The sequence below is a fragment of the Procambarus clarkii genome, chromosome 63 (genome assembly GCF_040958095.1).
Source record: "Procambarus clarkii isolate CNS0578487 chromosome 63, FALCON_Pclarkii_2.0, whole genome shotgun sequence".
NCBI classification, from domain to species: domain Eukaryota; kingdom Metazoa; phylum Arthropoda; class Malacostraca; order Decapoda; family Cambaridae; genus Procambarus; species Procambarus clarkii.
In genome coordinates, this window is record NC_091212.1 from 7,609,617 (window position 1) to 7,630,073 (window position 20,457).

The 20,457-nt window shown below is 41.2% G+C and overlaps 1 protein-coding gene across 3 annotated transcripts in view; it reads right to left on the reverse strand.

Moving 5' to 3' along the window:
- nompB (intraflagellar transport protein 88-like protein nompB) overlaps positions 1–20,457 on the reverse strand; it is a 51,910-nt gene that overhangs the window by 12,378 nt on the left and 19,075 nt on the right. For all 3 annotated transcript variants that reach the window (XM_045760789.2, XM_069308680.1, XM_069308681.1), the window contains 9 exons: positions 19,428–19,659; positions 18,605–18,762; positions 15,243–15,429; positions 12,664–12,850; positions 11,729–11,876; positions 11,421–11,532; positions 8,236–8,470; positions 3,737–3,878; positions 1,520–1,606 (listed from right to left, as the gene is read on the reverse strand). In XM_045760789.2, the coding sequence (XP_045616745.2) occupies positions 1,520–1,606; positions 3,737–3,878; positions 8,236–8,470; positions 11,421–11,532; positions 11,729–11,876; positions 12,664–12,850; positions 15,243–15,429; positions 18,605–18,762; positions 19,428–19,659 (1,488 nt within the window). The remainder of the gene's footprint in view (positions 1–1,519; positions 1,607–3,736; positions 3,879–8,235; positions 8,471–11,420; positions 11,533–11,728; positions 11,877–12,663; positions 12,851–15,242; positions 15,430–18,604; positions 18,763–19,427; positions 19,660–20,457) is intronic.

The window sequence follows — 20,457 nt, forward strand, 5'->3', positions numbered from 1 at the left end:
TATTCTGCATTATTTTCTATATCGTTCATCCAGTATGATGTTTTACTGTGCGAATTTGGGATCTGGCCCTCCAGTCCTTCCATGTATATATTATTTGATAACTCTCTCATTTCCTTTCTAGAGAGTACATATTGAGAGCTTTGAGACTGTTCCAATAATTTGTGCGCTTTATCATGTCTATGCGTGCTGTTTATATTCTCTATTCTCTCTCTTTCAGCAATCTCTCCTGCTCTGAAAGGAGAAGCGAGTATCGAGCAGATTGGTTATGCAAATTGGAATTACTAGAACTTGTTACAATAAATGTTTAAATTTAAAGTGCTATAGTTATCTTTTTGTTTCTTTTGAGAGAGTGAGATATTTATATATATACACACACACATACATACTGTATATGAGAGTAACTAGTGGCTGAATGAAGAATGAGTGGAGTAAGTCGGATAAGCCACAATACTCCACTCTGAGAACAAAGTAAGTTGGGGAGATCAGACACAGTAAGGTCTCTGTGGTGAGGTCACATGCATGGGAAGGCTGCCCTTCTTTACCCATGATGGTAAGCCTGCCTCTATTTAACCTGTCCTCTTAAATAATGCATCACATTCCGACATCAAAATGTTCTACGGACAAAATATTATATATTATAGATCATAGTGGCTCACAAACATTCATATTTTCTATGCATGGGTTAGTTCAGTTAGGTTAGGTTAGGTTAGGGTGTTTTAGCACACACCAATATCTGTGGCAACTTGAAAGGACAAGCTGTTCTGTTAAGTGATGACAGCTAGCATTATTTTAAATTGTCATTTATTTGGGATCTGTAATATTTCATGGTCAACAAGAGTTAAAGGTTTATTGGCAGATTCCTTTAAGTCTGTTTAAACCAGAACAAATTTACCCTACTAACCCTCATTATATCATAACATGAAAGTGTTATGGAAGAAAAGATCCATTAGTAAATGAAGGATGGTGCCTCACTTGAACCAACATTATATTATAAATTGTAGGCAATTAGAGAACCTATCATTCATTTTCAAAGCAGACGATGCTACTCATTCGTATTTGCCATTGTGTTTGATGGAGCACTTACTAATGCTATCAAGGAAAACAAGAAGGATATGCATGCCATTGTTTAGCCCATTTGGCCACGTAGACTGTATGGTATTTAGCAATAAGAGCATCAATAAAGACAACCACTAACAATAACCCTCTGCGTCCACTTCCTATGAACACCACACTATTTAATCTACTATTATGTAAATCATGTGATATTTTTCAAGAAGCATGAAACAAGGCTTATGAGCCTAATTAGTCATTATGATATCACAGTTTGTGTTTCATGTTCTAACACTGTGGGAGGATATTTCATAGGATCACATGATATATATGTTTTTATTTTGTGCTTGAACTGCAGAAGCATAAAACGAAGCATGAAGGAAAGCATGTTTTTAATGGCTGAAAAATTGAATTATAATTTAAGGGAACTACATGCACACATGCATCAAGTATTATATAGTAGTCCTACCTTGTGCCTGGGCTCTTGGGAGGTAATGACCCAGACTCTTCGTGCCCTGAGGCAGCCGACCCACTACGAGAAGCCCGTGATGAGGATCTGAGGGGTGCATGACAAGGGTGCTCATAGTATAAGCTACAAATACCTACAGTGAAAATATTTGCAACACTATGACCACAATGAGAGAGGTAATGAGCACGCCAGGTATAAACAGCTAGGAGGAGGGGCACAAAGAGCTAGATCTTCCTCCCCCAGTCACTGATAGATAAGCACTGCACATGCTAAAGTACAGTAAAATTGTATAATTTTGAGGAAATCTGAAGATTCATATTTAAAAGTTGCCCCATGGCACTGGCTGGCTGTTTAAATGTTCTGCAGGTAGCTTTAAGAGTCATCATGAAATGCTATGCTGTGTTGGTCCCCCCCCCCCCAGTAATGTTTACTTCTGCACTACATAAATTTGGATTGTTACTGCTGGTTATTTCCCTCTCACACATTTCTTTACATGAACACATTACAGTCAGCTTCATTCTCGACTCCCAACTGGAAATCCCAGGTTCAACTTCTGGTATAAAAATGGTTGGGCACGTTTCCTTTCAACTAATGCATCTGTTCATCTGATAGTGAATAGGTACCTGGGAGTTAGGCAACTGTTGTGGGGTTGCATCCTGGGAAATATCAGTAATTCAATGCTTTTTGCACCTTGATTTCATTTGTGAGGTGGGTGGTGGTGGTAACTGTGGTTAACAAGGACTGGAGACAAACAACAATGCCATATATCTTGATTTACTACAGGAACACAGGATAATCATCAATTGTAGGTCCTAACTCTAAGCTTGCCCTGGCTTGAACTGCTGGGCTCAATAGCCCAATGTTTATGACATTAGAGGTCTTGCAGCACTCTGGTGGCCACATAACTGGCCACATTTTAAAAGCTGACACCAACCTTTGGGGAGGAGATGAGGAACTTGATACGAAGTATATATTGTATATATACACAGGCTTCCTGTCCCTGACAAAAATTATTAATTATTAAATTAAGTCACTGCCCATTTTCCTCTTTTTTAATACCTCCAAATGGGGATTCATGGACAACACCCGAGCATCTGTTTAAAATATCCACGTTTGAGTGTGACTGCTGTCATTGGACAAGTGACGCCTGATTACAATACAGTAAGTAATACTGTAGCAGCAATACCTCCGCCTCTTTATTTAAATGTAATTATAAACATAAAGAGGAACCTCGGTACTCAAACGGCTCCCTATTTGAACAATTCGGCACTTGAATGCTGTGCTCATGCTCGGTAGTCAATCATTTGTTGGCACTCGAACATAAACACTTACAATAACAGTAAGTTTACGAGTAAGTTTTCAGCTGCCTTCTGGAATTAAGTTTGAGTACTGAGGTTTCACTCTATATGGATTTTTCTAATTGGTACTCTGCAAAAAATAATTAACTGTTTTCTCTCAATTTACTTCCTTTTCCCCCCATACCATACTTCATGTCCAACAGCAGTTTTAACTGATGCATTATTTTGTAAATATTGTGCCACCAATTTCAACATTTCTGTCTACTGCTAAACAAATACTGTAGCACTGTCACTCGCCTATCCTATCTTGAGTCACTCATCTTTGATGCTTTATGGTTCAAGATCTGATCTACTCGGTTATTAAGTTTATCTGTTGTGCTTATCACTCCCCTAACTACTCTGATTATCTTTACCTTAAATCAGAAAAGTCCATTTTATTTTATGGTGAAGTCATATTTCTGGTAGACTTTAATGTTCACAATATGTGGTACATCTCACACATAATTTTCACGCAAAGTATACAATACCATATAATTTATCCAAATTATTATACAGTACATATAAATCTTATGTCATAACTTCCTCATATTAAAACAAACAAAAGTTATAAAACATCTTGCACCTATGAAAAAGAATCTTACAATTACTCTTGCACATACACACTTTACAAATTTACCAACCAAATAACAAATATCTACAGGACTATAAAAGAAAAGCCTAAGAATACAGTATTAAGCTATCATTCATCAGACTGAGAATCTATTAATTTTAAATTAAAAAGGAATAATATAGAATACAATTGTAGGACACAAATTTAATAAATAAGACACAAAGTTTAACTAATAACTACATATCTTCTACAGCAACAAACACAACATTTACTATAATATTACTGACAACTGATGGATGGAGTACCTACCTTCGGGACCCGGGGCGTGACCCACTAGCTGCTCTGCTTTCTCTCTGTTCTTGTGCTCTTTCTACCTTTTTCAATTCCTGTGCATATTCAGTTGCTTCCTTGAGCCCTAAGTCACTGCTTAGCCTAATTAGTAGCTTGAGACCTGGTTTAAAAAAAAAAAAAAAATTTGTTCACAAATATAGTGCATAAAAAGGAATGGAATTGCAAGCCAAGGCCAGGTTCACAAAGAACCTACACGTGTCCACTTACGAGATTTATACATCTCTTCTCAATCATAACAGCTTGGTCAGCACGTACTGAACAGTTTATGAGCTCTGAAGCACTACAAGCTTGTTCATAACAAAAATAATTTTAGGATGTGGACAACCTCATAGCACCTTCAAATTAAACTGAATGTGAATGCTTACTAAGCTGCTGTGTAGAGGTAAGATGTACAAATCTCTTTAATGAACATGTAGCTACTTTGTAAATCCAGCCTCAGTTCTTTGTAATGAGTAGTATAAAATTAAACTTGGTTATATCTAGGTTTCCTATTTTGAGAGTGAAATAGTTTTTGGGTCTGCACTAAAAAAAAAAAACAGCGTTGAATGTAATGAAACGTCATTTTCTGGGCGAGACCCGGAGGCTCCCCAGAGCTATCCAGGCTGATATGTATATCATTAGACTTTGGCATCAGTGTGGATGGAGTTCTATGCTTACTGGGGACCACGAGCCAGAACCTGGCCTCCTCAGAGAGGTACAAGGAGCAATGGCCTATAGAAATGCACATATGATTTGGAGCATTCCATGTCTGCCATCGACTGCACCAGGCACCCAGAAAGGTAAGCGTCTCAAAACAAACCCCTATTCTGGTTAAAATGACGAAAATAGATAAACGAGTGGACAGAATTCCCCCAATTGAAAACGAGCAAAGGAGCATGACGTCACACAAGCCACTCCGCACGTCTGTGCCGCTCCTCCTCTCTGGAAGGGGGAAGGGGGAAGCCCCAGACCCATTGCATCGGCGATCCAACCACCAGTTCTTAAGCTGGATGTCAAAACACGTGAAAAAACGCTGACTGCGGGAGGGAAGGGGTTGCCATTGAGCCTCTGGGTCTCACCCAGAAAATGGTGTTTCATTACATTCAACGCTAATTTTCTGGGGGGAGCCCCTTCGGCTCCCCGGAGCTACATCACTAAAAACAAAAACTAGAGGGACTTACCCAGGAGGCAGTCGGTGCTCACAACTCAACTTAATGTCGAGACAACAGACTGCAACTACCGACCCAAAGTGAAACAGGCTTGACTTAGGCCCAGGAACATTTATCGTACGAGGTAGTGTGCAGCCAGGACCCTGTTCGACCACCAAAAAACCTTGTGCCTGAATGTCAGCCCAAGACATATTACTGAAGATGGCAGCAAGCACAGCAAACTTACGAATGTCATGGGCACTGGGACAGACCACAGGCTGGCTGGACCGAATAACCCTGCGGACAACCTGAGAGACCCGAACCCGGGAACAGGGAAGAAGGAAAACCGGATCAACCCAAATCGCATCCCTGGCCACCGAAGCCGTGGCGCGCAAATAACGGCGGAGTGCCGCAACCGGACATAACACATGATGCAACCCCGGCCTGACCAACCAAGCCTCTACAACTGAAAGGCAACTCCAGAAAACAGCAGTCTCATTCTTCGCCAGAAAAGAAGGAGATAGTTGCAACCAAACAAACCTATCACCACGACCAAAAGAGCAGAAGCCTCTGCACCAGAGCAGAGCATGAAGCTTCCCGACCTGACCCCCAGAGGCCAATGCCAACAACAAAAGAACCTTAGAAAAACAATCCTGAACCGAAGGGGCCACAACAAAACAAGGAGAAGACAAATACAAGAGCACCCTGTCCAAAGATCAGGTTGGATCAGGCAGTGCATGAGCAGGCCGGAGGTGAAACAACGCCCGAGACAGCTTGCGAAACAATGCAGAAGCAACATCAATAACCAGACGCGAAGACTTAAGATCAAATCAGTCTCGTAATGAACCGGACCGATTTGCTTAAAGAGGTGGAGCCGTGTGAAAACCTCCGGGTTCAGGCACTGAGCAAGCAGCGCCTGAAACCTCAGATGTTTGGGAGTCAGAAGCAGGTGGAGGGGAAGCAGGGTGAACAACAGGGGAAGGACCAGGGAGCACGGACTGAACCAAAGTTGAAGCAACTAATGCCCTCAGGTCCAGGTCCCTATAACCAAAATGGGGCATCTGGGAGGGCAACCAACGTAGCGCATTGCAGCAACCTAAACCTAGCATGCAACACAGATGCTGCCTATACCCGAATAGCAATATCAGAATGAGTATATTGGAGAACTAGCAGAGAGCACAACTTGCAAGACTTCAGGATCAAAGGTATCAGTGACCCAACAGGCAGCATGATGGAGGCAAAAATGGTGACTCACCCTGAGAGAAGGGCACACAGCAACCCTCAAACTCGCACGTGGTGAGATGGAACCCAGAAGACGCATCCATAGGTCTAATGAGCCCCCAATGGGGTTTTCCAGGGCCCGCAGGTGTACTGCTATGGGAAGCCCAAGCAAGGTACTGCATGGTGCAAGGCTGGGCCCAAACTAACAAGGGAATCTGCTAAAGCTGAACCCCTGTGACGTGTACAATTATGAGGGCCTAGAGGGCCACATAAACAACAGAAGTGGACCAAGAGCCAAACCAGGCAGACCCCCTCCAGGCAAAGAAAACAAAAATAAAATAAAAATCCCGGAAAAGTACAACATCCCCAGAGGAACAGAAACTGGCCGCCGTGTTGATAGACGAGCTGTGCTGTACCTCGCGCCCCCCAGCAAACGATCCTACCCAAGGCCAAACAAAGGCCACGAAAACCCCAGCTGGCCCCAAAGGCGGGGTAAGAGCCGAGCGGCAAAGACCCTTACGGAAGCGGTTCCCAAACGTTCTATGGAAGTGAACCCTAGAACCCCAGAACTTACAGGGCGCCCAGGGAAGTGAACCCTGAGCGCATGCAGCCCCAGTACTATTTAAAGAACACCTGGCCACCGTGCCTCACAAACAGCAGAAACAAGTCACACAACTGCACTGAAATCTGAGGCCAGAGTCAACATCTGTCCAGGGTCACATCAGCCAATGAACTAGAAAGCTTGGGTAGCAGGTACAGGGGGAATCTGGGGAGAAGTTAACCTGCGCAGACAGACGGCATGACTCTTGAGGTGTGACGTTTCCTTGTGTTGTAAGGTGAGTTCTGCCTCCCTGTTTGGTTTTCGGTTGCAATTTCTTACCAAGTGGGGTTTGTTTTGTTATGCCTACCCTTCTAGGTGCCAACTCCGATCGATGGCAGACATGGAATGCCCCCCAACCACATGAGGGTTTCTGTAGGGCATTGCTTCCCTTGCCTCTCTGAGGGCGCTAGGTTCTGGCTCGTGGTCCCCAGTAGGCTGACCTCCAATTGACTAATGCCCCAGACTGATATAACACATATCAGTCAGATAGCTCCAGGCAGCCACAGGGGCTCCCCTCAGAAAAGAACCTCGAAAGTGCACCACAACAACAGGAGGCCAGATAGAGGCATGGCTGCTGCTTGTATGCGAGCTGCGTAGCACAGTGCGCCCACCCAGCAACAAACACTTCCTACCCAGGGCCAAACAAAAGTACCAAGACCCAAGCTGACCCCAAGAGCGAGGCAGAAGCCGAGCAACCGCTACCCTTATGAAAGCGAGACCTGAAAGCTCCAGGGAAGATAACCCTGAAGCCCAAAGGAAGTACTTACACACCAATATTAGGAAAATAAGGAAGATAAGAAGATAAGGAAGAATTATTGCCCAGGGAAGATAACTCTAAGCGCATGCAGCCCTGGGTACTTGTAATTCCTGGCCAATGCTCCAACACACAGCAGATATCACTGCTAGGGCCAAAATTCTGACAGGCAATCGAGACCAGAGTAGACATCCGCCCCAGTCGGCTTCAGTCGACAAACTGGTGAGCAGACGACCAGCTTGGTAGGGCAGGGGCCTTCCCCTCCTCTGGGGAGTAGGGGGGGAGGGCCATGAACGAGCGGCGAGTCAGATTGTTGACGATTTGCTCCTGTCCTTGTTTTTCTTAGGGGGAGTTTTTAGCCTGTTTAGGTCTTCAGTTGCAATTTTCTACCAGTTGGTATCTGTTTTGGGGCACCTACCTTTTTGGGTGCCCAACCCTGGCTGATGGTAGACATGAATATACTCTCAAAGATTAGAATTTTCATAGGCCATTGCTCTGTTCGCCTCTCTGAGGAAACCAGGTTCTGGCTTGTGGTTCCTGGTAGACATGACAACTCCATATGACTGAAGCCCCAGACTAATATAGCTAATATTAGTCCTATAGCTCCAAGTAGCTGATGGGGCTTCCCTCAGAAAATCAATATTGACATTAAATGATACAAAGAAACATTAATATAAAACTGTATGACAATTAGAAAAGGGGAACTTGAGATTATTATTAAAAGAGACACTGTACAGTAACTAAAAGTACTCACATTCAACATTTTCTGGGAATCTGCGGTTGATTTGTTTGTAAGTTTGCAAAGCTTGCTGGTAGTTCCCAGAGCGACGATGACATGCAGCAACCATAAGATGCCATTTTGGCTCATCTGGCTGCATAAGAGCTGCACGCTCAAAGTAGCTGATTGCTTTCTCTGCAACTTGATGCTCGATGAAGTAAGATCCTAACCAATCAATTACTTCAAGATTGCTTGGAAAATATCGGTATGACTGAAATAATTAGGAACATGTTTTGTTATACTATGTTGAAAAATCAGTTGCACTGTACCATATCTAAAGTACAGTATCTCATTATGAATATCAATAAAATGCATAAATAACAAGCCCCCAACTACTTTATCAAATTATCTGACTTAATACTTATGAAAGCTCCAACTTAACCCTTTCACAGTGTACTGTATATTGAAATTTTGGATTTCAAGGATTTGAAACATTTAGGCGAGGAAAGTAATCTTTGAGGAAAGCTTGACTGCCATGACTTGCAAGTCATGTGCAAAGTACAATTAATTAAAAACAGAGTTCCTCTCTTCATGAATTATTAATAATGTAAAGAGAGTGCCTGGATTTTGGCACCTGCAAATAGAACAATTCCAAATCAATATTCAAGAGCAACTAAATTATGCCTTTTTTCAACCAAGAGTGTGAGGGATAGATTTTTCCATCTGCACTTTTCAGAGGGAAAAGGTATGTTGCATTATTAGGCAAACTATTCTAAAATTACTTCATACCTATCCTGTGGCAGCCCCTTTTCTTAAACTTGGTGTGAGAAGGATCTGAGGGGAAAATTTAGCCTAACATTCATGAATCTTGATAACTCCTCAATCTCACAGTGGTGCCACATTTATACACAGAGCAGTTAACTAATTACCCCAATCAGTAATCGGATTCCACATTGTTGTGTTACAAGAAGAGTTAGTCAAACCCTCCTGTTGAAAGGGTGGCAATTCAAGGAGTGGTCCACACCAGTAGACTTCAGGTGAAGGATTAAGGAGTGTTGACATGGAAGCTGGAAGTGGTCAGCTGTAACTAGGGCAGTTCAAATTAATGAGTGGCTTATTTGCAAAGTTGTTTGCAGCTTTGTTACTTCTTTTCACTATAAACCATGCAGGTGTGTCTCTTGCTTTGCTTACTTTTTGGATATTTCCATGGGAAGGATGATGGTAACAATTTTCTGCTCCCTGTATCTCTTATTGGGGGTAGAAAGGGGAAGCCAGGTTCTGGCTCTTGTTTCTGGTTGGCTAATAAAGACTCGTGAAGCTGATGTGACTCTTGTGTGTGGAGGTACCCTAGTGCAGCTAGCTTCAGTGAGCCCACATTTGGCCCCCAGGAAAAAAATTGAGAATCACCACAATGCAATGCAATGCCCCAGGTCTGCAGCCATTCACATCAAGGCAAGACGTTCAACTAGAGACAACTCAAACTCTCATAAGGGTAAACCATTTATGTCGGGAAACATGAGATACTGTATATCCAACTTTTGCAGTAAAATTATTGTAGAAAGCCAAGCCACAGTTCAACACACACAGCATGAATCACAAAGTAATAAGCAATGGACTAATTCACTCACTGAATTAGTGCTCTACTTTAAATAAAATACAACTGATAAAGTTCATGAGACAAGGTGATGGACCTACAACAGCCACACCAGGTTTCCCGTCCCTATTCAACACCATTTTCAAAATGCTTTTATAAAACGATGATCATGTTTAACAAATTTACTCTTGCAATTTTGAAATATATCTGAAGCAATAGACAGTGGTAAAGATTAGAATACTGAAAGCATACCTAGACTTAATTCAAGCTTTTACATTGTTCTCACAAAAGATTTATAAGGGTGGTTGAGGAACATATTAACTGAATGAACCCCTCAAATTGATCTAGGGAATTTCAACTGTGAAATAACAGTTTCACAGATGAAATAAAGGCTTTGCGTAGTGTAAACTTAGAGTGGGGAACAGTCACAAGTGCAGTGTTCCAGAGTTTGTTTTGGGGACTTCTGTTCACAATATACGTTACATAAATATAAATAATATATACAGGAGAGAATGGCATCATTAATTAAAATGACGATGACACTAAAATACAGGGTATTTTAGTGTTTAAAATTATGTATTTTAAAATACATGTGTATTTTAGTAAAATACACATGCTGCACAATGTAAAAAAAAATCACACAGTTTAATGTTGGCAATGGTAGGGTTATAAGTCTAGGAAATGAAACTAGGTAATAGATATCGGGTAAAGAATTTCAAGATAACTAAATCTGATTATGAATTGGATCCTACTGTCAAATTTCTGAGGCAGTCAAGGCAAGTGAACAACACGAAATTTGATGTGCCTGACCACCAGCAAATGGTAGCCTAAGTTACCAGGTAAGGCCCCAGAACATCCACCAACAAAATTAAAACCCAACATTGTTGGATCAACAAATGTCCTGAGCCACAATATTTCCCATGGACATACTGTACAGGTAAAGATGGCCATCAAGGCAGCAAATTTCCACAAATCATGGGAATGAGAAGAGAGAGCTGGCTGGCCAATCCTAAGCCCATTCAGAATATGCAGGCGATGAGTCACAATAACGTGGCTGAAGTATGTTGACCAGACCACACACTAGAAATTGAAGGGACGACGACGTTTCGGTCCGTCCTGGACCATTCTCAAGTCGATCGACTTGAGAATGGTCCAGGACGGACCGAAACGTCGTCGTCCCTTCAATTTCTAGTGTGTGGTCTGGTCAACCATTCAGAATAACTTGAGCAAGAAACATGAAACACCAGGTTAACAAGCAAGGCTTCGACACGAAAAGCAAGAGTAGCATTCACACAGCACTGTACTCCAAACACAAGGCAGAGTGTACGATGCACCCTCAGCCAAACAAACCAAGCATGAAGCTCACCAACCCGGTAGCTAGAAGTTAGTGCCAAGCTATGGTTTTTATTTTGTTTCGTCTAGACTTTCTGGCTAATTTTCCTAGGTTTTCAGGTTGAACTCTGATCCCCATTCTTTTCTTGACTTGAGTAAACCAGAGTCTAGTCTTTGTTACTGGTGGGGACTGCTTCAGTTTCGGTGGCCTGGTACAATCTGATGGAATTGATCCAGGGAGCTGATGAGGAGGCCTACCCAAACAAATCTTTGAGTGTAGCAAGAATATACTTACATCAAAGTAATACTGATATGCCTGCTGTTTATCTCCCTCCGAGTCAAATATTTGCCCTAAACGCTGATGAATATGGGGATCAGTTGGCACAATACCTAGCAGCTGTAGGTACCTTTAAAAAGAAAATTATTCAAGGTAATTATTTACAAAAGTTAAGCTTTCTTATGATTCCAACTATTGGATAAACACAAATTTTCTTTATGTAAGTCTGGAACCTATCCTATGTTGAGTAATTTCAAAATCAAGAAAAACTGCTTAACAGTATTTGTTATTCTCCCGATTATAACTACAAACCATACCCAGCTTACCATTCTGATGCTTGGTCATTATCATGCAGGAGCTGGTACAAGTGAGCAATCTGATACACAACTGGTGGATAGTTTCGAACAATTGCATGCATCTTCAATAGTGAATCTAAAGCTTCCTCATAACGATTCAGTTTCTTATTTGTCAGCCCTGAAAAATAAGTAATACGGTATGACCAAAACCAAAATTAACATATTGTAACTTTCCAAAATTAACCAAACTAACCTACAATTACAAAAATAAACTGATAATTAAAATATTTTCCTACAGTATTATTAGTAATGAGAGTAGAACATAATTACACATAACTGAAGTTAGAAATACAATAAATGCTCCACAAATCTTTGTATAATTATGTTAATAATAATGCAGCTGAAATATTTTCCTACAGATTATTTGTAAGAAAAATGAATCATAATTACACACACAGTGACTGAAGGCGGAAATATACTTATTTTATAATGAAAAATTACCAAAAACAACAGATATACATTTACCAATAGTTACTCAAATCCTTGTATGATTATGTTAATAATACAAAGATAAAATATTTTCTTACAGTGTTATTGGTGATGAAAATAGAATATGAATACACACAATGCAAGTTGAAAATATTGTTATGATTAATTATGGCTAGAAAAGTCTTCCCTGCAGACCCATGTTCTTGGTTCTCACCATGCGCGCCTAGTCACATGATGAGTCAAATTCTGGTCAAGGATTCCAGTAGGCCTTGCAGGTCTAAGATGCCCAACATGATTTGCTTAGACTTGGCAGTACCAGTGTTTAAGTAAATATAATTAGTTCGTTATTATACTGTCGGTAATTTCTCAAAATTTCTGTGAAGTTATTCACAGAAATTTCTGTGAATAACGGTTATTCGGTTATTCACATTAGAGGATCAGTTAATCACATTTTATAAATGTCAGCTTACACTTACCAAGGTTATACAGAGCTTCTACACAGGAGGCATCTATGTCAAGAGCTGCAATATAATGTTCACGTGCTTTCTCAAAGTCTTCTCGTTTGTAGCAGCAGTTTCCCAAATTGACTAAAGCAGCATCATTATACCCATTTGAATCTCTTGCCATGAGAGCATATTTATCAGCCAAGTCAATCTCATTTTGCTGTGAAAAGACATTTAAATGGTATTAAATAATGTTATACTGTTGGTTCAAAGGAATCATAACAGGAAAATAGCAAGATCATGGAAGAATTAAGCAAATAAGCTATTAATGTTTGGTCAAACTACTTCAGCCACGTTATTGTGACTCATCGCCTACAAGCTATTAATGCCTAAAAAGTTTTACATTGTTCATTATAAACAATAATAATAGTTATAACAAAGAAATTATATTCTTAAGTCCCAATGAATCCCCAATGAGGAGTCAATGCTCACATGCTTTGTCCTTTTAGAGTGATCATCTGTCTGTGGTTTTATTTTAGTCTTGCCTCATTTTTCTGGAAATCAAGGATGCTTATGGGCATATTCTGATCAATCTGATCCAGAGCTGGACACACTTATTAACACTTATTGCTGTCCCCTTCTGGCTCATTTTAGTTCCTTGAATATTCTCTAGGCATACCCATGTGGTCCTGGAATATTGTCTAAGACTTGGTTTCAGATTCCCTCTTCATTCAAAGTAGTAGTCACTGAAGACTTTGTTCCTGGTGGTTCTCACTATGGGTTATTGTGCGAGGTAGCTTTATGTTTTGCATTGTTGGCATAGCTCCACTTGCATCTGGTGAATTTGGTCCCTACAAATGCTTGTTTCACCTGTAGTTGGTGCTCTCCTTTCTAATGTATACATAATGAGTTGTCTGCTTTTTGCCAAGATCTATCATTCTAGATCTGGATTTGTTCGTAATCCCATGCCTGACACCGCATGCCTTGTTGCTGCCTTGTGGCCATTTCTCTGTGCTCTTGGCATGTTTTGATGCTCTGATTGAACATCTTACACCTTGGCCTCTTATTCCATGATCCACCCCTCGCAGCTGCTGAGGATAATAGGAACATGACGTTAGCCTCATTTTTAACCCTATTCTCTTTTCAGCAAGAATGCCGTAACCACAGCCTTTTTTCAGTAATGTTCTGTCCAGAGATACAGGTCAAAGGGTTTTTAAAACTGAATCAGACTGCACCAACCTTTATCTTTCTCCTCTGCCCTGGCAGCACTATTTGATCTTGGATCGTCTTTCCACCTGTCAACTTCTTTCCTGTGGGTGCTCCTATATCAATGTGTCTGATTCACCTTCAGCATCCTGGGTCTTCTGAACACCCCTCAAAAGAACAACATCTCCAGGAGGAACAGAACCAGCTGCTATGTGTATTATAAGACAGCTACACACAGTACCTTGCACCCTTGCCTACAACGATACTACCTCCTATCCAAGGCCAAACAATGATACGAAACACCCCAGCTGACCCCAAGGGTGGACAATCACCAAGCAGCAAAAGAACTCTGTGGAGGCAGTCCCCAAGCAGTTTGTGGAAGGTAACCCCAAACTGCAAGGGCAGTACTTACAGAGGACCTAGGGAAGGTGACCCTAGGTGCATGCAGCTCCAGTACTTCTGGAATTACACCTGGCTCACACACCACCACACCGCAGCACACCACCACAAAGCAGAGCAATGCTCAAGCATTGGAACCAGAGTCGATCGACTGTCACCCAACACAACAGCCTCAGAACTGGGATTGGGTAGGTGGTGTGGGAGATCTGGGGCTCTACCTTCTCCCTCCAGGGAAGGGGGAAAGGGAGAGCCCTGCTGCGCAAACAGCGACGCAGCGGCTGTGGTGACGTCATGCTTGTTTTCTTGTTTTCTGATTGGGGAGTTCTGTTTGCTCATTTTTCTTTCGGTTAGCAATTTTTCCTCAGCTGTAATTTGTTTTGGGATTCCTACCCTTTTGGGTGCCTGACCTGGTAGATGGCAGATATAGCCTGCTTCCAACTACATGCGGGGGAGTGTCTACTGTATAGGCCATTGCTCCTCGTGCCTCGCTGAGGGGACCAGGTTCTGCCGCTGGTCCCTGGTAGGCCTAGAACTCCATCAGTTGACTGTTGCCATGGTCTAATATACACACATCAGACCGGTATAGCTCTGGGGAGCCGAAGGGGCTCTCCACACAAATATAGTACTGTACTGTACAGTATTAGCAACCTTTTCAGTTCATAAGAAATTATATTCTTCGGTAATGTAATACAAGTTATATCATACATAAAAAATAAGTTAGACAGCTGGAGGGCACCTGACAGCTGGGTGGACAGCGCTTTGGATTCGTAGTCCTGAGGTTCCAGGTTCGATCCCCGGTGGAGGCAGACATATATGGGCAAAACGTTTCTTTCACCCTGATGCCCCTGTTACCTAGCAGTAAATAGATACCTGGGAGTTAGACAGCTGCTACGGGCTGCATTCTGGGGGTGTGTAACAAAAAGAAGGCCTGGTCAAGGACCGGGCCGCGGGGATGCTAAGCCCCGAAATCATTTCACGATAACCTCTAGATAGCAGACAGTACTAACCAGGAAGTATAAGAAGGACAGATTAGTAGCTGCTGTGCTGGCTACTTTGGTCTCTTTCTTCTCAAACATCTTGAGTGTCTCTACGGCATCCTTGAAATTCTTCTGCCTTAGATACATAACAGCCTTGTTGATCTCAAGGTCATTTGCCAGGTCAGCATACTGAGAGTTTTTTATTGCATCAACACACCTAGAATAAAGTAGTGTAAAATTGCAATATAAGATTGTATGTGAATAAGTAGCAAATGAAGAGTGAGAGTAAACTATTCACTCGTTATCATTACTGTTTCCCACTTTGACAGGATAGGGAGGAGTCAGCCACAGGAAAAATGTAATTGAATGTAATGAAATGCCTCTTTCTCATACAGCCCCCGCAGCTCCCTGAAGCTACATAGCTGAGACAGCTTCTCCACTACCGATTCACATCAGTCATAGGAGTCCTGTTTACCTATCGGGAACCAGAACAAGAACCTGGCCCCCTCATAGAAGCGTAGAGATCTTGGGAGTATTACAATCACCCACACCAAAGAAGTATCCAGAAAGAAAGTGAAGCAATACAGACAACCGCAAAGTTCACAGAAGAGGAAACTGCCAAATGACTCTGCAAACAATTCACTCAAAACTAGCTCAAACTCCATAGTGAAATGGCTGCCAGCAGGTGATGTCCAGGAGCTCAAAGTCACTAGCTGGCTTTAGATCAGTTCGGTGATAAACCACGGCCTGATGAACCTAGTAGGGAGGAGGGAGCCACTGGGAATTTCATTACATTCAATGCTGGTGTTCTCAGGGAGCCCCCCTTGGTGGCTCCTTAAAGCTATCTAACCATAAAGAAGAAGAAAAACAGAGGACTTAGCAGGGAGGAGGCAAGATGGCAACTACAAAACTGTAGAAGAAACTCTAGGCCAGAAACACAGCCCAGGGAAACACAAGCCTGACTGGGATTGAGAACACTGACCAGATACAAAAACCCTCAAGTCCAAACATCAGCCAAAGATATATTAGAGAAAATAGCAGCCGAAGCTGTGAACCAAAGCTGCGAGAATCATGGGCCCAAGGGTAGACTTCAGGCTGGTTCACTTTAATAATAATGTGGGTGGGAAGTCATTGTGAGCAGGCAGGAAACAGATGGTGATGGGAAGAAAGTGTAAAGGAGACAATGATCCAGTTGAGTAAGAGCCACATGACACATGCTAGCCATGTGGCTATGTCCACTAACTGTGTCCTCACTGGCATTTCATACTCTGTAATAAGAGTAATAATGCCAAGATATGTTGTTTTTCATACATGTTATGTAAATTGCAATACATTATTAATAATTTCCATATTTTATTATTGCCTGTTTATAAATTAAATGAGTAGTCTTATGTGTAGATTATGAAGGGCTAGCACTCGGACCTTGAACTGACAGACTGTAAGGGTCCTGGGGTGAAATCGGCAGTAAGGGAAAGTGGGCTTATTTACACCACAAATTAAAAATGGCAGATTTTTTACCAAGCTAAACCATCTAATTCATTAAGTGAGGGTTGCTTGGTACATCATATTATACAGTTTTGGTTATAGATTTTTGTCATTAATATTGCATTAATAATAAGCTATAAAAACACCTTAGAAATTATTTTTTAAACTTGGAGATGATTGGTTGGTGATCTCTGGCTGTACATCCTGAATAAATCAGTGCACCGTTTGCTCCACTGAGCACCTGATTTACTCCGGCTCTGTCGAGCCAGTGAGTAAATTCGGCCTGCAAAACGTGAATTGCAACAAGAGATTTACTGAAGTGAGGTTCGCCAAATCAAGGTTCCATTGTACTCCAATTACTCATATTAGGCCTTTACACCTCTTCCCAATATTCTTTCTTGGTCTTATTCATGGGTCCATACATATATATACAGTGTTACCTTGATTAACGAGTTTAATTCGTTCCGGCACCGAGCTCGTCATGTGGAAAACTCGTCATGTGGAAAACTCGTCTTGCGAAACGACAACAAAACTGTCGGAAAAGTGTCCGAGAACCAGTGGAAACGCTCGTTAATCGAGGAAAAGTTTGTTAGTAGAGACAAATGTTCTGCGAGTGGCTTGCTTGTTACTTGAAATGCTCATAGATAGAGCCGCTCGTTAATTGAGGTGCCACTGTACTGTATGTTCATCAACTCGGGTAACAGTACACAAGTATGGAAAAAACCCTCAATAATAACAACCCCCATGCACTCATTTCATTATTAACTATTACACAGAAATTTGTGTCAACAGTGAACCCAACTCTGCAACCTCTACACATGTTAATCATTCTCCATAGTCCCTCTATAATATCATTTTTACATATTTTGTAAAGTCCAAAAATTCCATGTACTTATTACAATCTTGTTCACATCCTTCACTATTAGCTGTCTTAATTTTAAATATCTAGTCTACACAGCCTCTCCCATCATGGAAGCCATCTTGCTCATCACTGATACATTTCACAGCAATTTGTTGTACAGTACTCTAATGATTATCTTGCCATACATATATTGTGTCCAGTAAACATTTTATTTATTTATTTACTGTTTCTATTCATAACACTTGCAAGAAAGTAACAATGGGTAATATAACAATGATGCTTTTAACTTTGCAGTCCTGCAAAGGTCCTTCACAGTGCCACTATCCCACGCCATCTGGAAAATTTTCTACACCCACTTCATTCCTCTCACTCCATTACATATAAACAAAATCTGTATATAGACCTCATTCATACTTGCAGATTTCCCACATTGCAGCTCCCTCCATGATGCACTCACCTCTTCTATAGATACAACAGACCACATTATCTTGCACTCATATCATATCATATGAAATCCAATCATGTTCACAAACAACTCTCACTAATTGTTCCCATTGTACTTTTAAAGTAAAGTAATCTCTCCACCTATGTTTAATTTCCTCTTCAATGCCTAAAGAAATTTTATATTCTATATAATTTTTTTTTACTATATTGAAACATGAGTGAGTTTTGAGAGAATATTTTATAACTGATGAAGCCAATTGGAACACACGAACACTTGAACACTTCATCGAATCCGCTAAAATTATTTTCCAAGAATTTGTAATTATATAAACCCAAAAATGTTCCCCACACTACTCATTAAGGCTTGCTAAGAAAATTGAATATATGTCTAAATAACAAAATATTGTACAGATATGCAAAATTTATTTTGGGGGGAATCAATGAAAGACTACACATGATGTCTTAAATAACATACAGTACTGTATTGAAAATTTATAACCTACACAAGACTGATCTCAACAGTAAATCACTATGCTGTACCTCAAACTGTAAATTTATTGTTTCAAAGTCTACAAATACTGGAAATAGAATGTCACCTTACCAATTGTACCCATCACTAAAATTATTCTCAATAACTGGGGAAATAAGCTTGGCAGCAGTGAGAATGGAGCGCTCCGCCTCTTGCTTCATCTGGCGCTCCATCTTTCGAAGAGGATCATTGCGAATTACTTCTAGTATAAGATTAGCTTGAGTATCCTCCTAAAAATGGAAATACAAAATACATCAGGTAAAATATGTGCAATACAAACCTTGTCTCAAAATTATATACACTTATGACAAATGTAGGAGAGCACTGGTATGTTTGGGACAAGCTCCTTCAGCCAAAAATGTTCGTCCTACAACCAACAGTGTATGTTGTTGTTATGCCATCTTAGTGTACAAATTGCTTGGATCTAGCTCCACACATTTATTTTTATGAGGAATTTTTGTTTTAGTGCACAGCCAATCTAATTTTTATGATATCTGTTGTCAGACTTATTACAGAATTATTAATAAAAAGACACCACAAAAATATAGCATTGGACATAATGCATAATCTCTCACTGGATGGCCCTCAGTAGTTTTCCTGTGATAGACATGCATTTCTAGGCCCATGGACTTGTGCAGCCTACAAATAACCAGGATCAAAACAATGCTATACAATATTTCATCTTTTAATCAATACCATGCCATATGCTTTGCCCACAAACAAAGCTCTCCTTAGTTTTTATAAAGTAAAAACTAATAAAAAGTGAAATAATGTAAATATGTAATGTTGTTAATTTAAAAGTACCTGTACTTGCAAATTTATACAGAAAAGTGCCATAAGAAATTATAATCGCTACAGAATGGAATGAATATTACAAAAAATAAATTGAACTTACTGATGTGGCTGTGTATTTTTCATCATCATCAATATCCAGTTGACATTCTAGTAAACGCAGGAATCCTTTTTTCATTCTCTCCTTATCCCCAAGAGCATAGTAGGCAGTAACCAAATCCAAACCTGTCTTGAAATTGGCTTCTTCTTGCATGATATATTCAAAGCTTGTACAGGCTTCAGAGTACTGACCCATGCGTACAAATACTAACCCAATGTTATGCATTATTTTGATTCTAAAAAATAAAAAAATAAAAAATAACCAGGGTTGAATGTAATGAAATGCCATTTTCTGGGTGAGATCCCGGAGGCTTCCCGGAGCTATACCGGAATGATGTGTATATATTAGACCATGGCAACAGTCAATCGATGGAGTTCTAAGCTTACCGGGGACCAGCGCGAGAACCTGGTCCCCCTCAAGAGAGGCACGAGGAGCAATGGCCTATAGACACCCCCGTGTCTATAGGCAGGGAAGCAGTCTTTATCTGCTATCTACCAGGTCAGGCATCCCAAAATAAATTACTGATGGTGAAAAATTGTTAACCGACAATCGAATGAGTAAGCAGAACTCCCCAATCAGAAAACAAGTAATCAAGTATGATGTCACCACAGCCGCCGTGCCACTGTCTGCGCAACTTCCCCCTCTTTAGGAGGGGGGGGGGGGCTCCCAGACCTTTCGTGCCGGATACCCAACCTCGGTTCAGAGGCTATATGTCAAAAATGTGAAAAAACCATGACAACCAGAGGGAAGGATGCCGGAGAGCCTCTGGGACTCGCCCCAGAAAATGGCGTTTCATTACATTCAACGCTGGTTTTCTGTGTAAAGCTCCTGTGTAAAGCTCCCTAAAGGGAGCCGGTCGGCCGAGCGGACAGCACGCTGGACTTGTGATCCTGTGGTCCTGGGTTCGATCCCAGGCGCCGGCGAGAAACAATGGGCAGAGTTTCTTTCACCCTATGCTCCTGTTACCTAGCAGTAAAATAGGTACCTGGGTGTTAGTCAGCTGTCACGGGCTGCTTCCTGGGGGTGGAGGCCT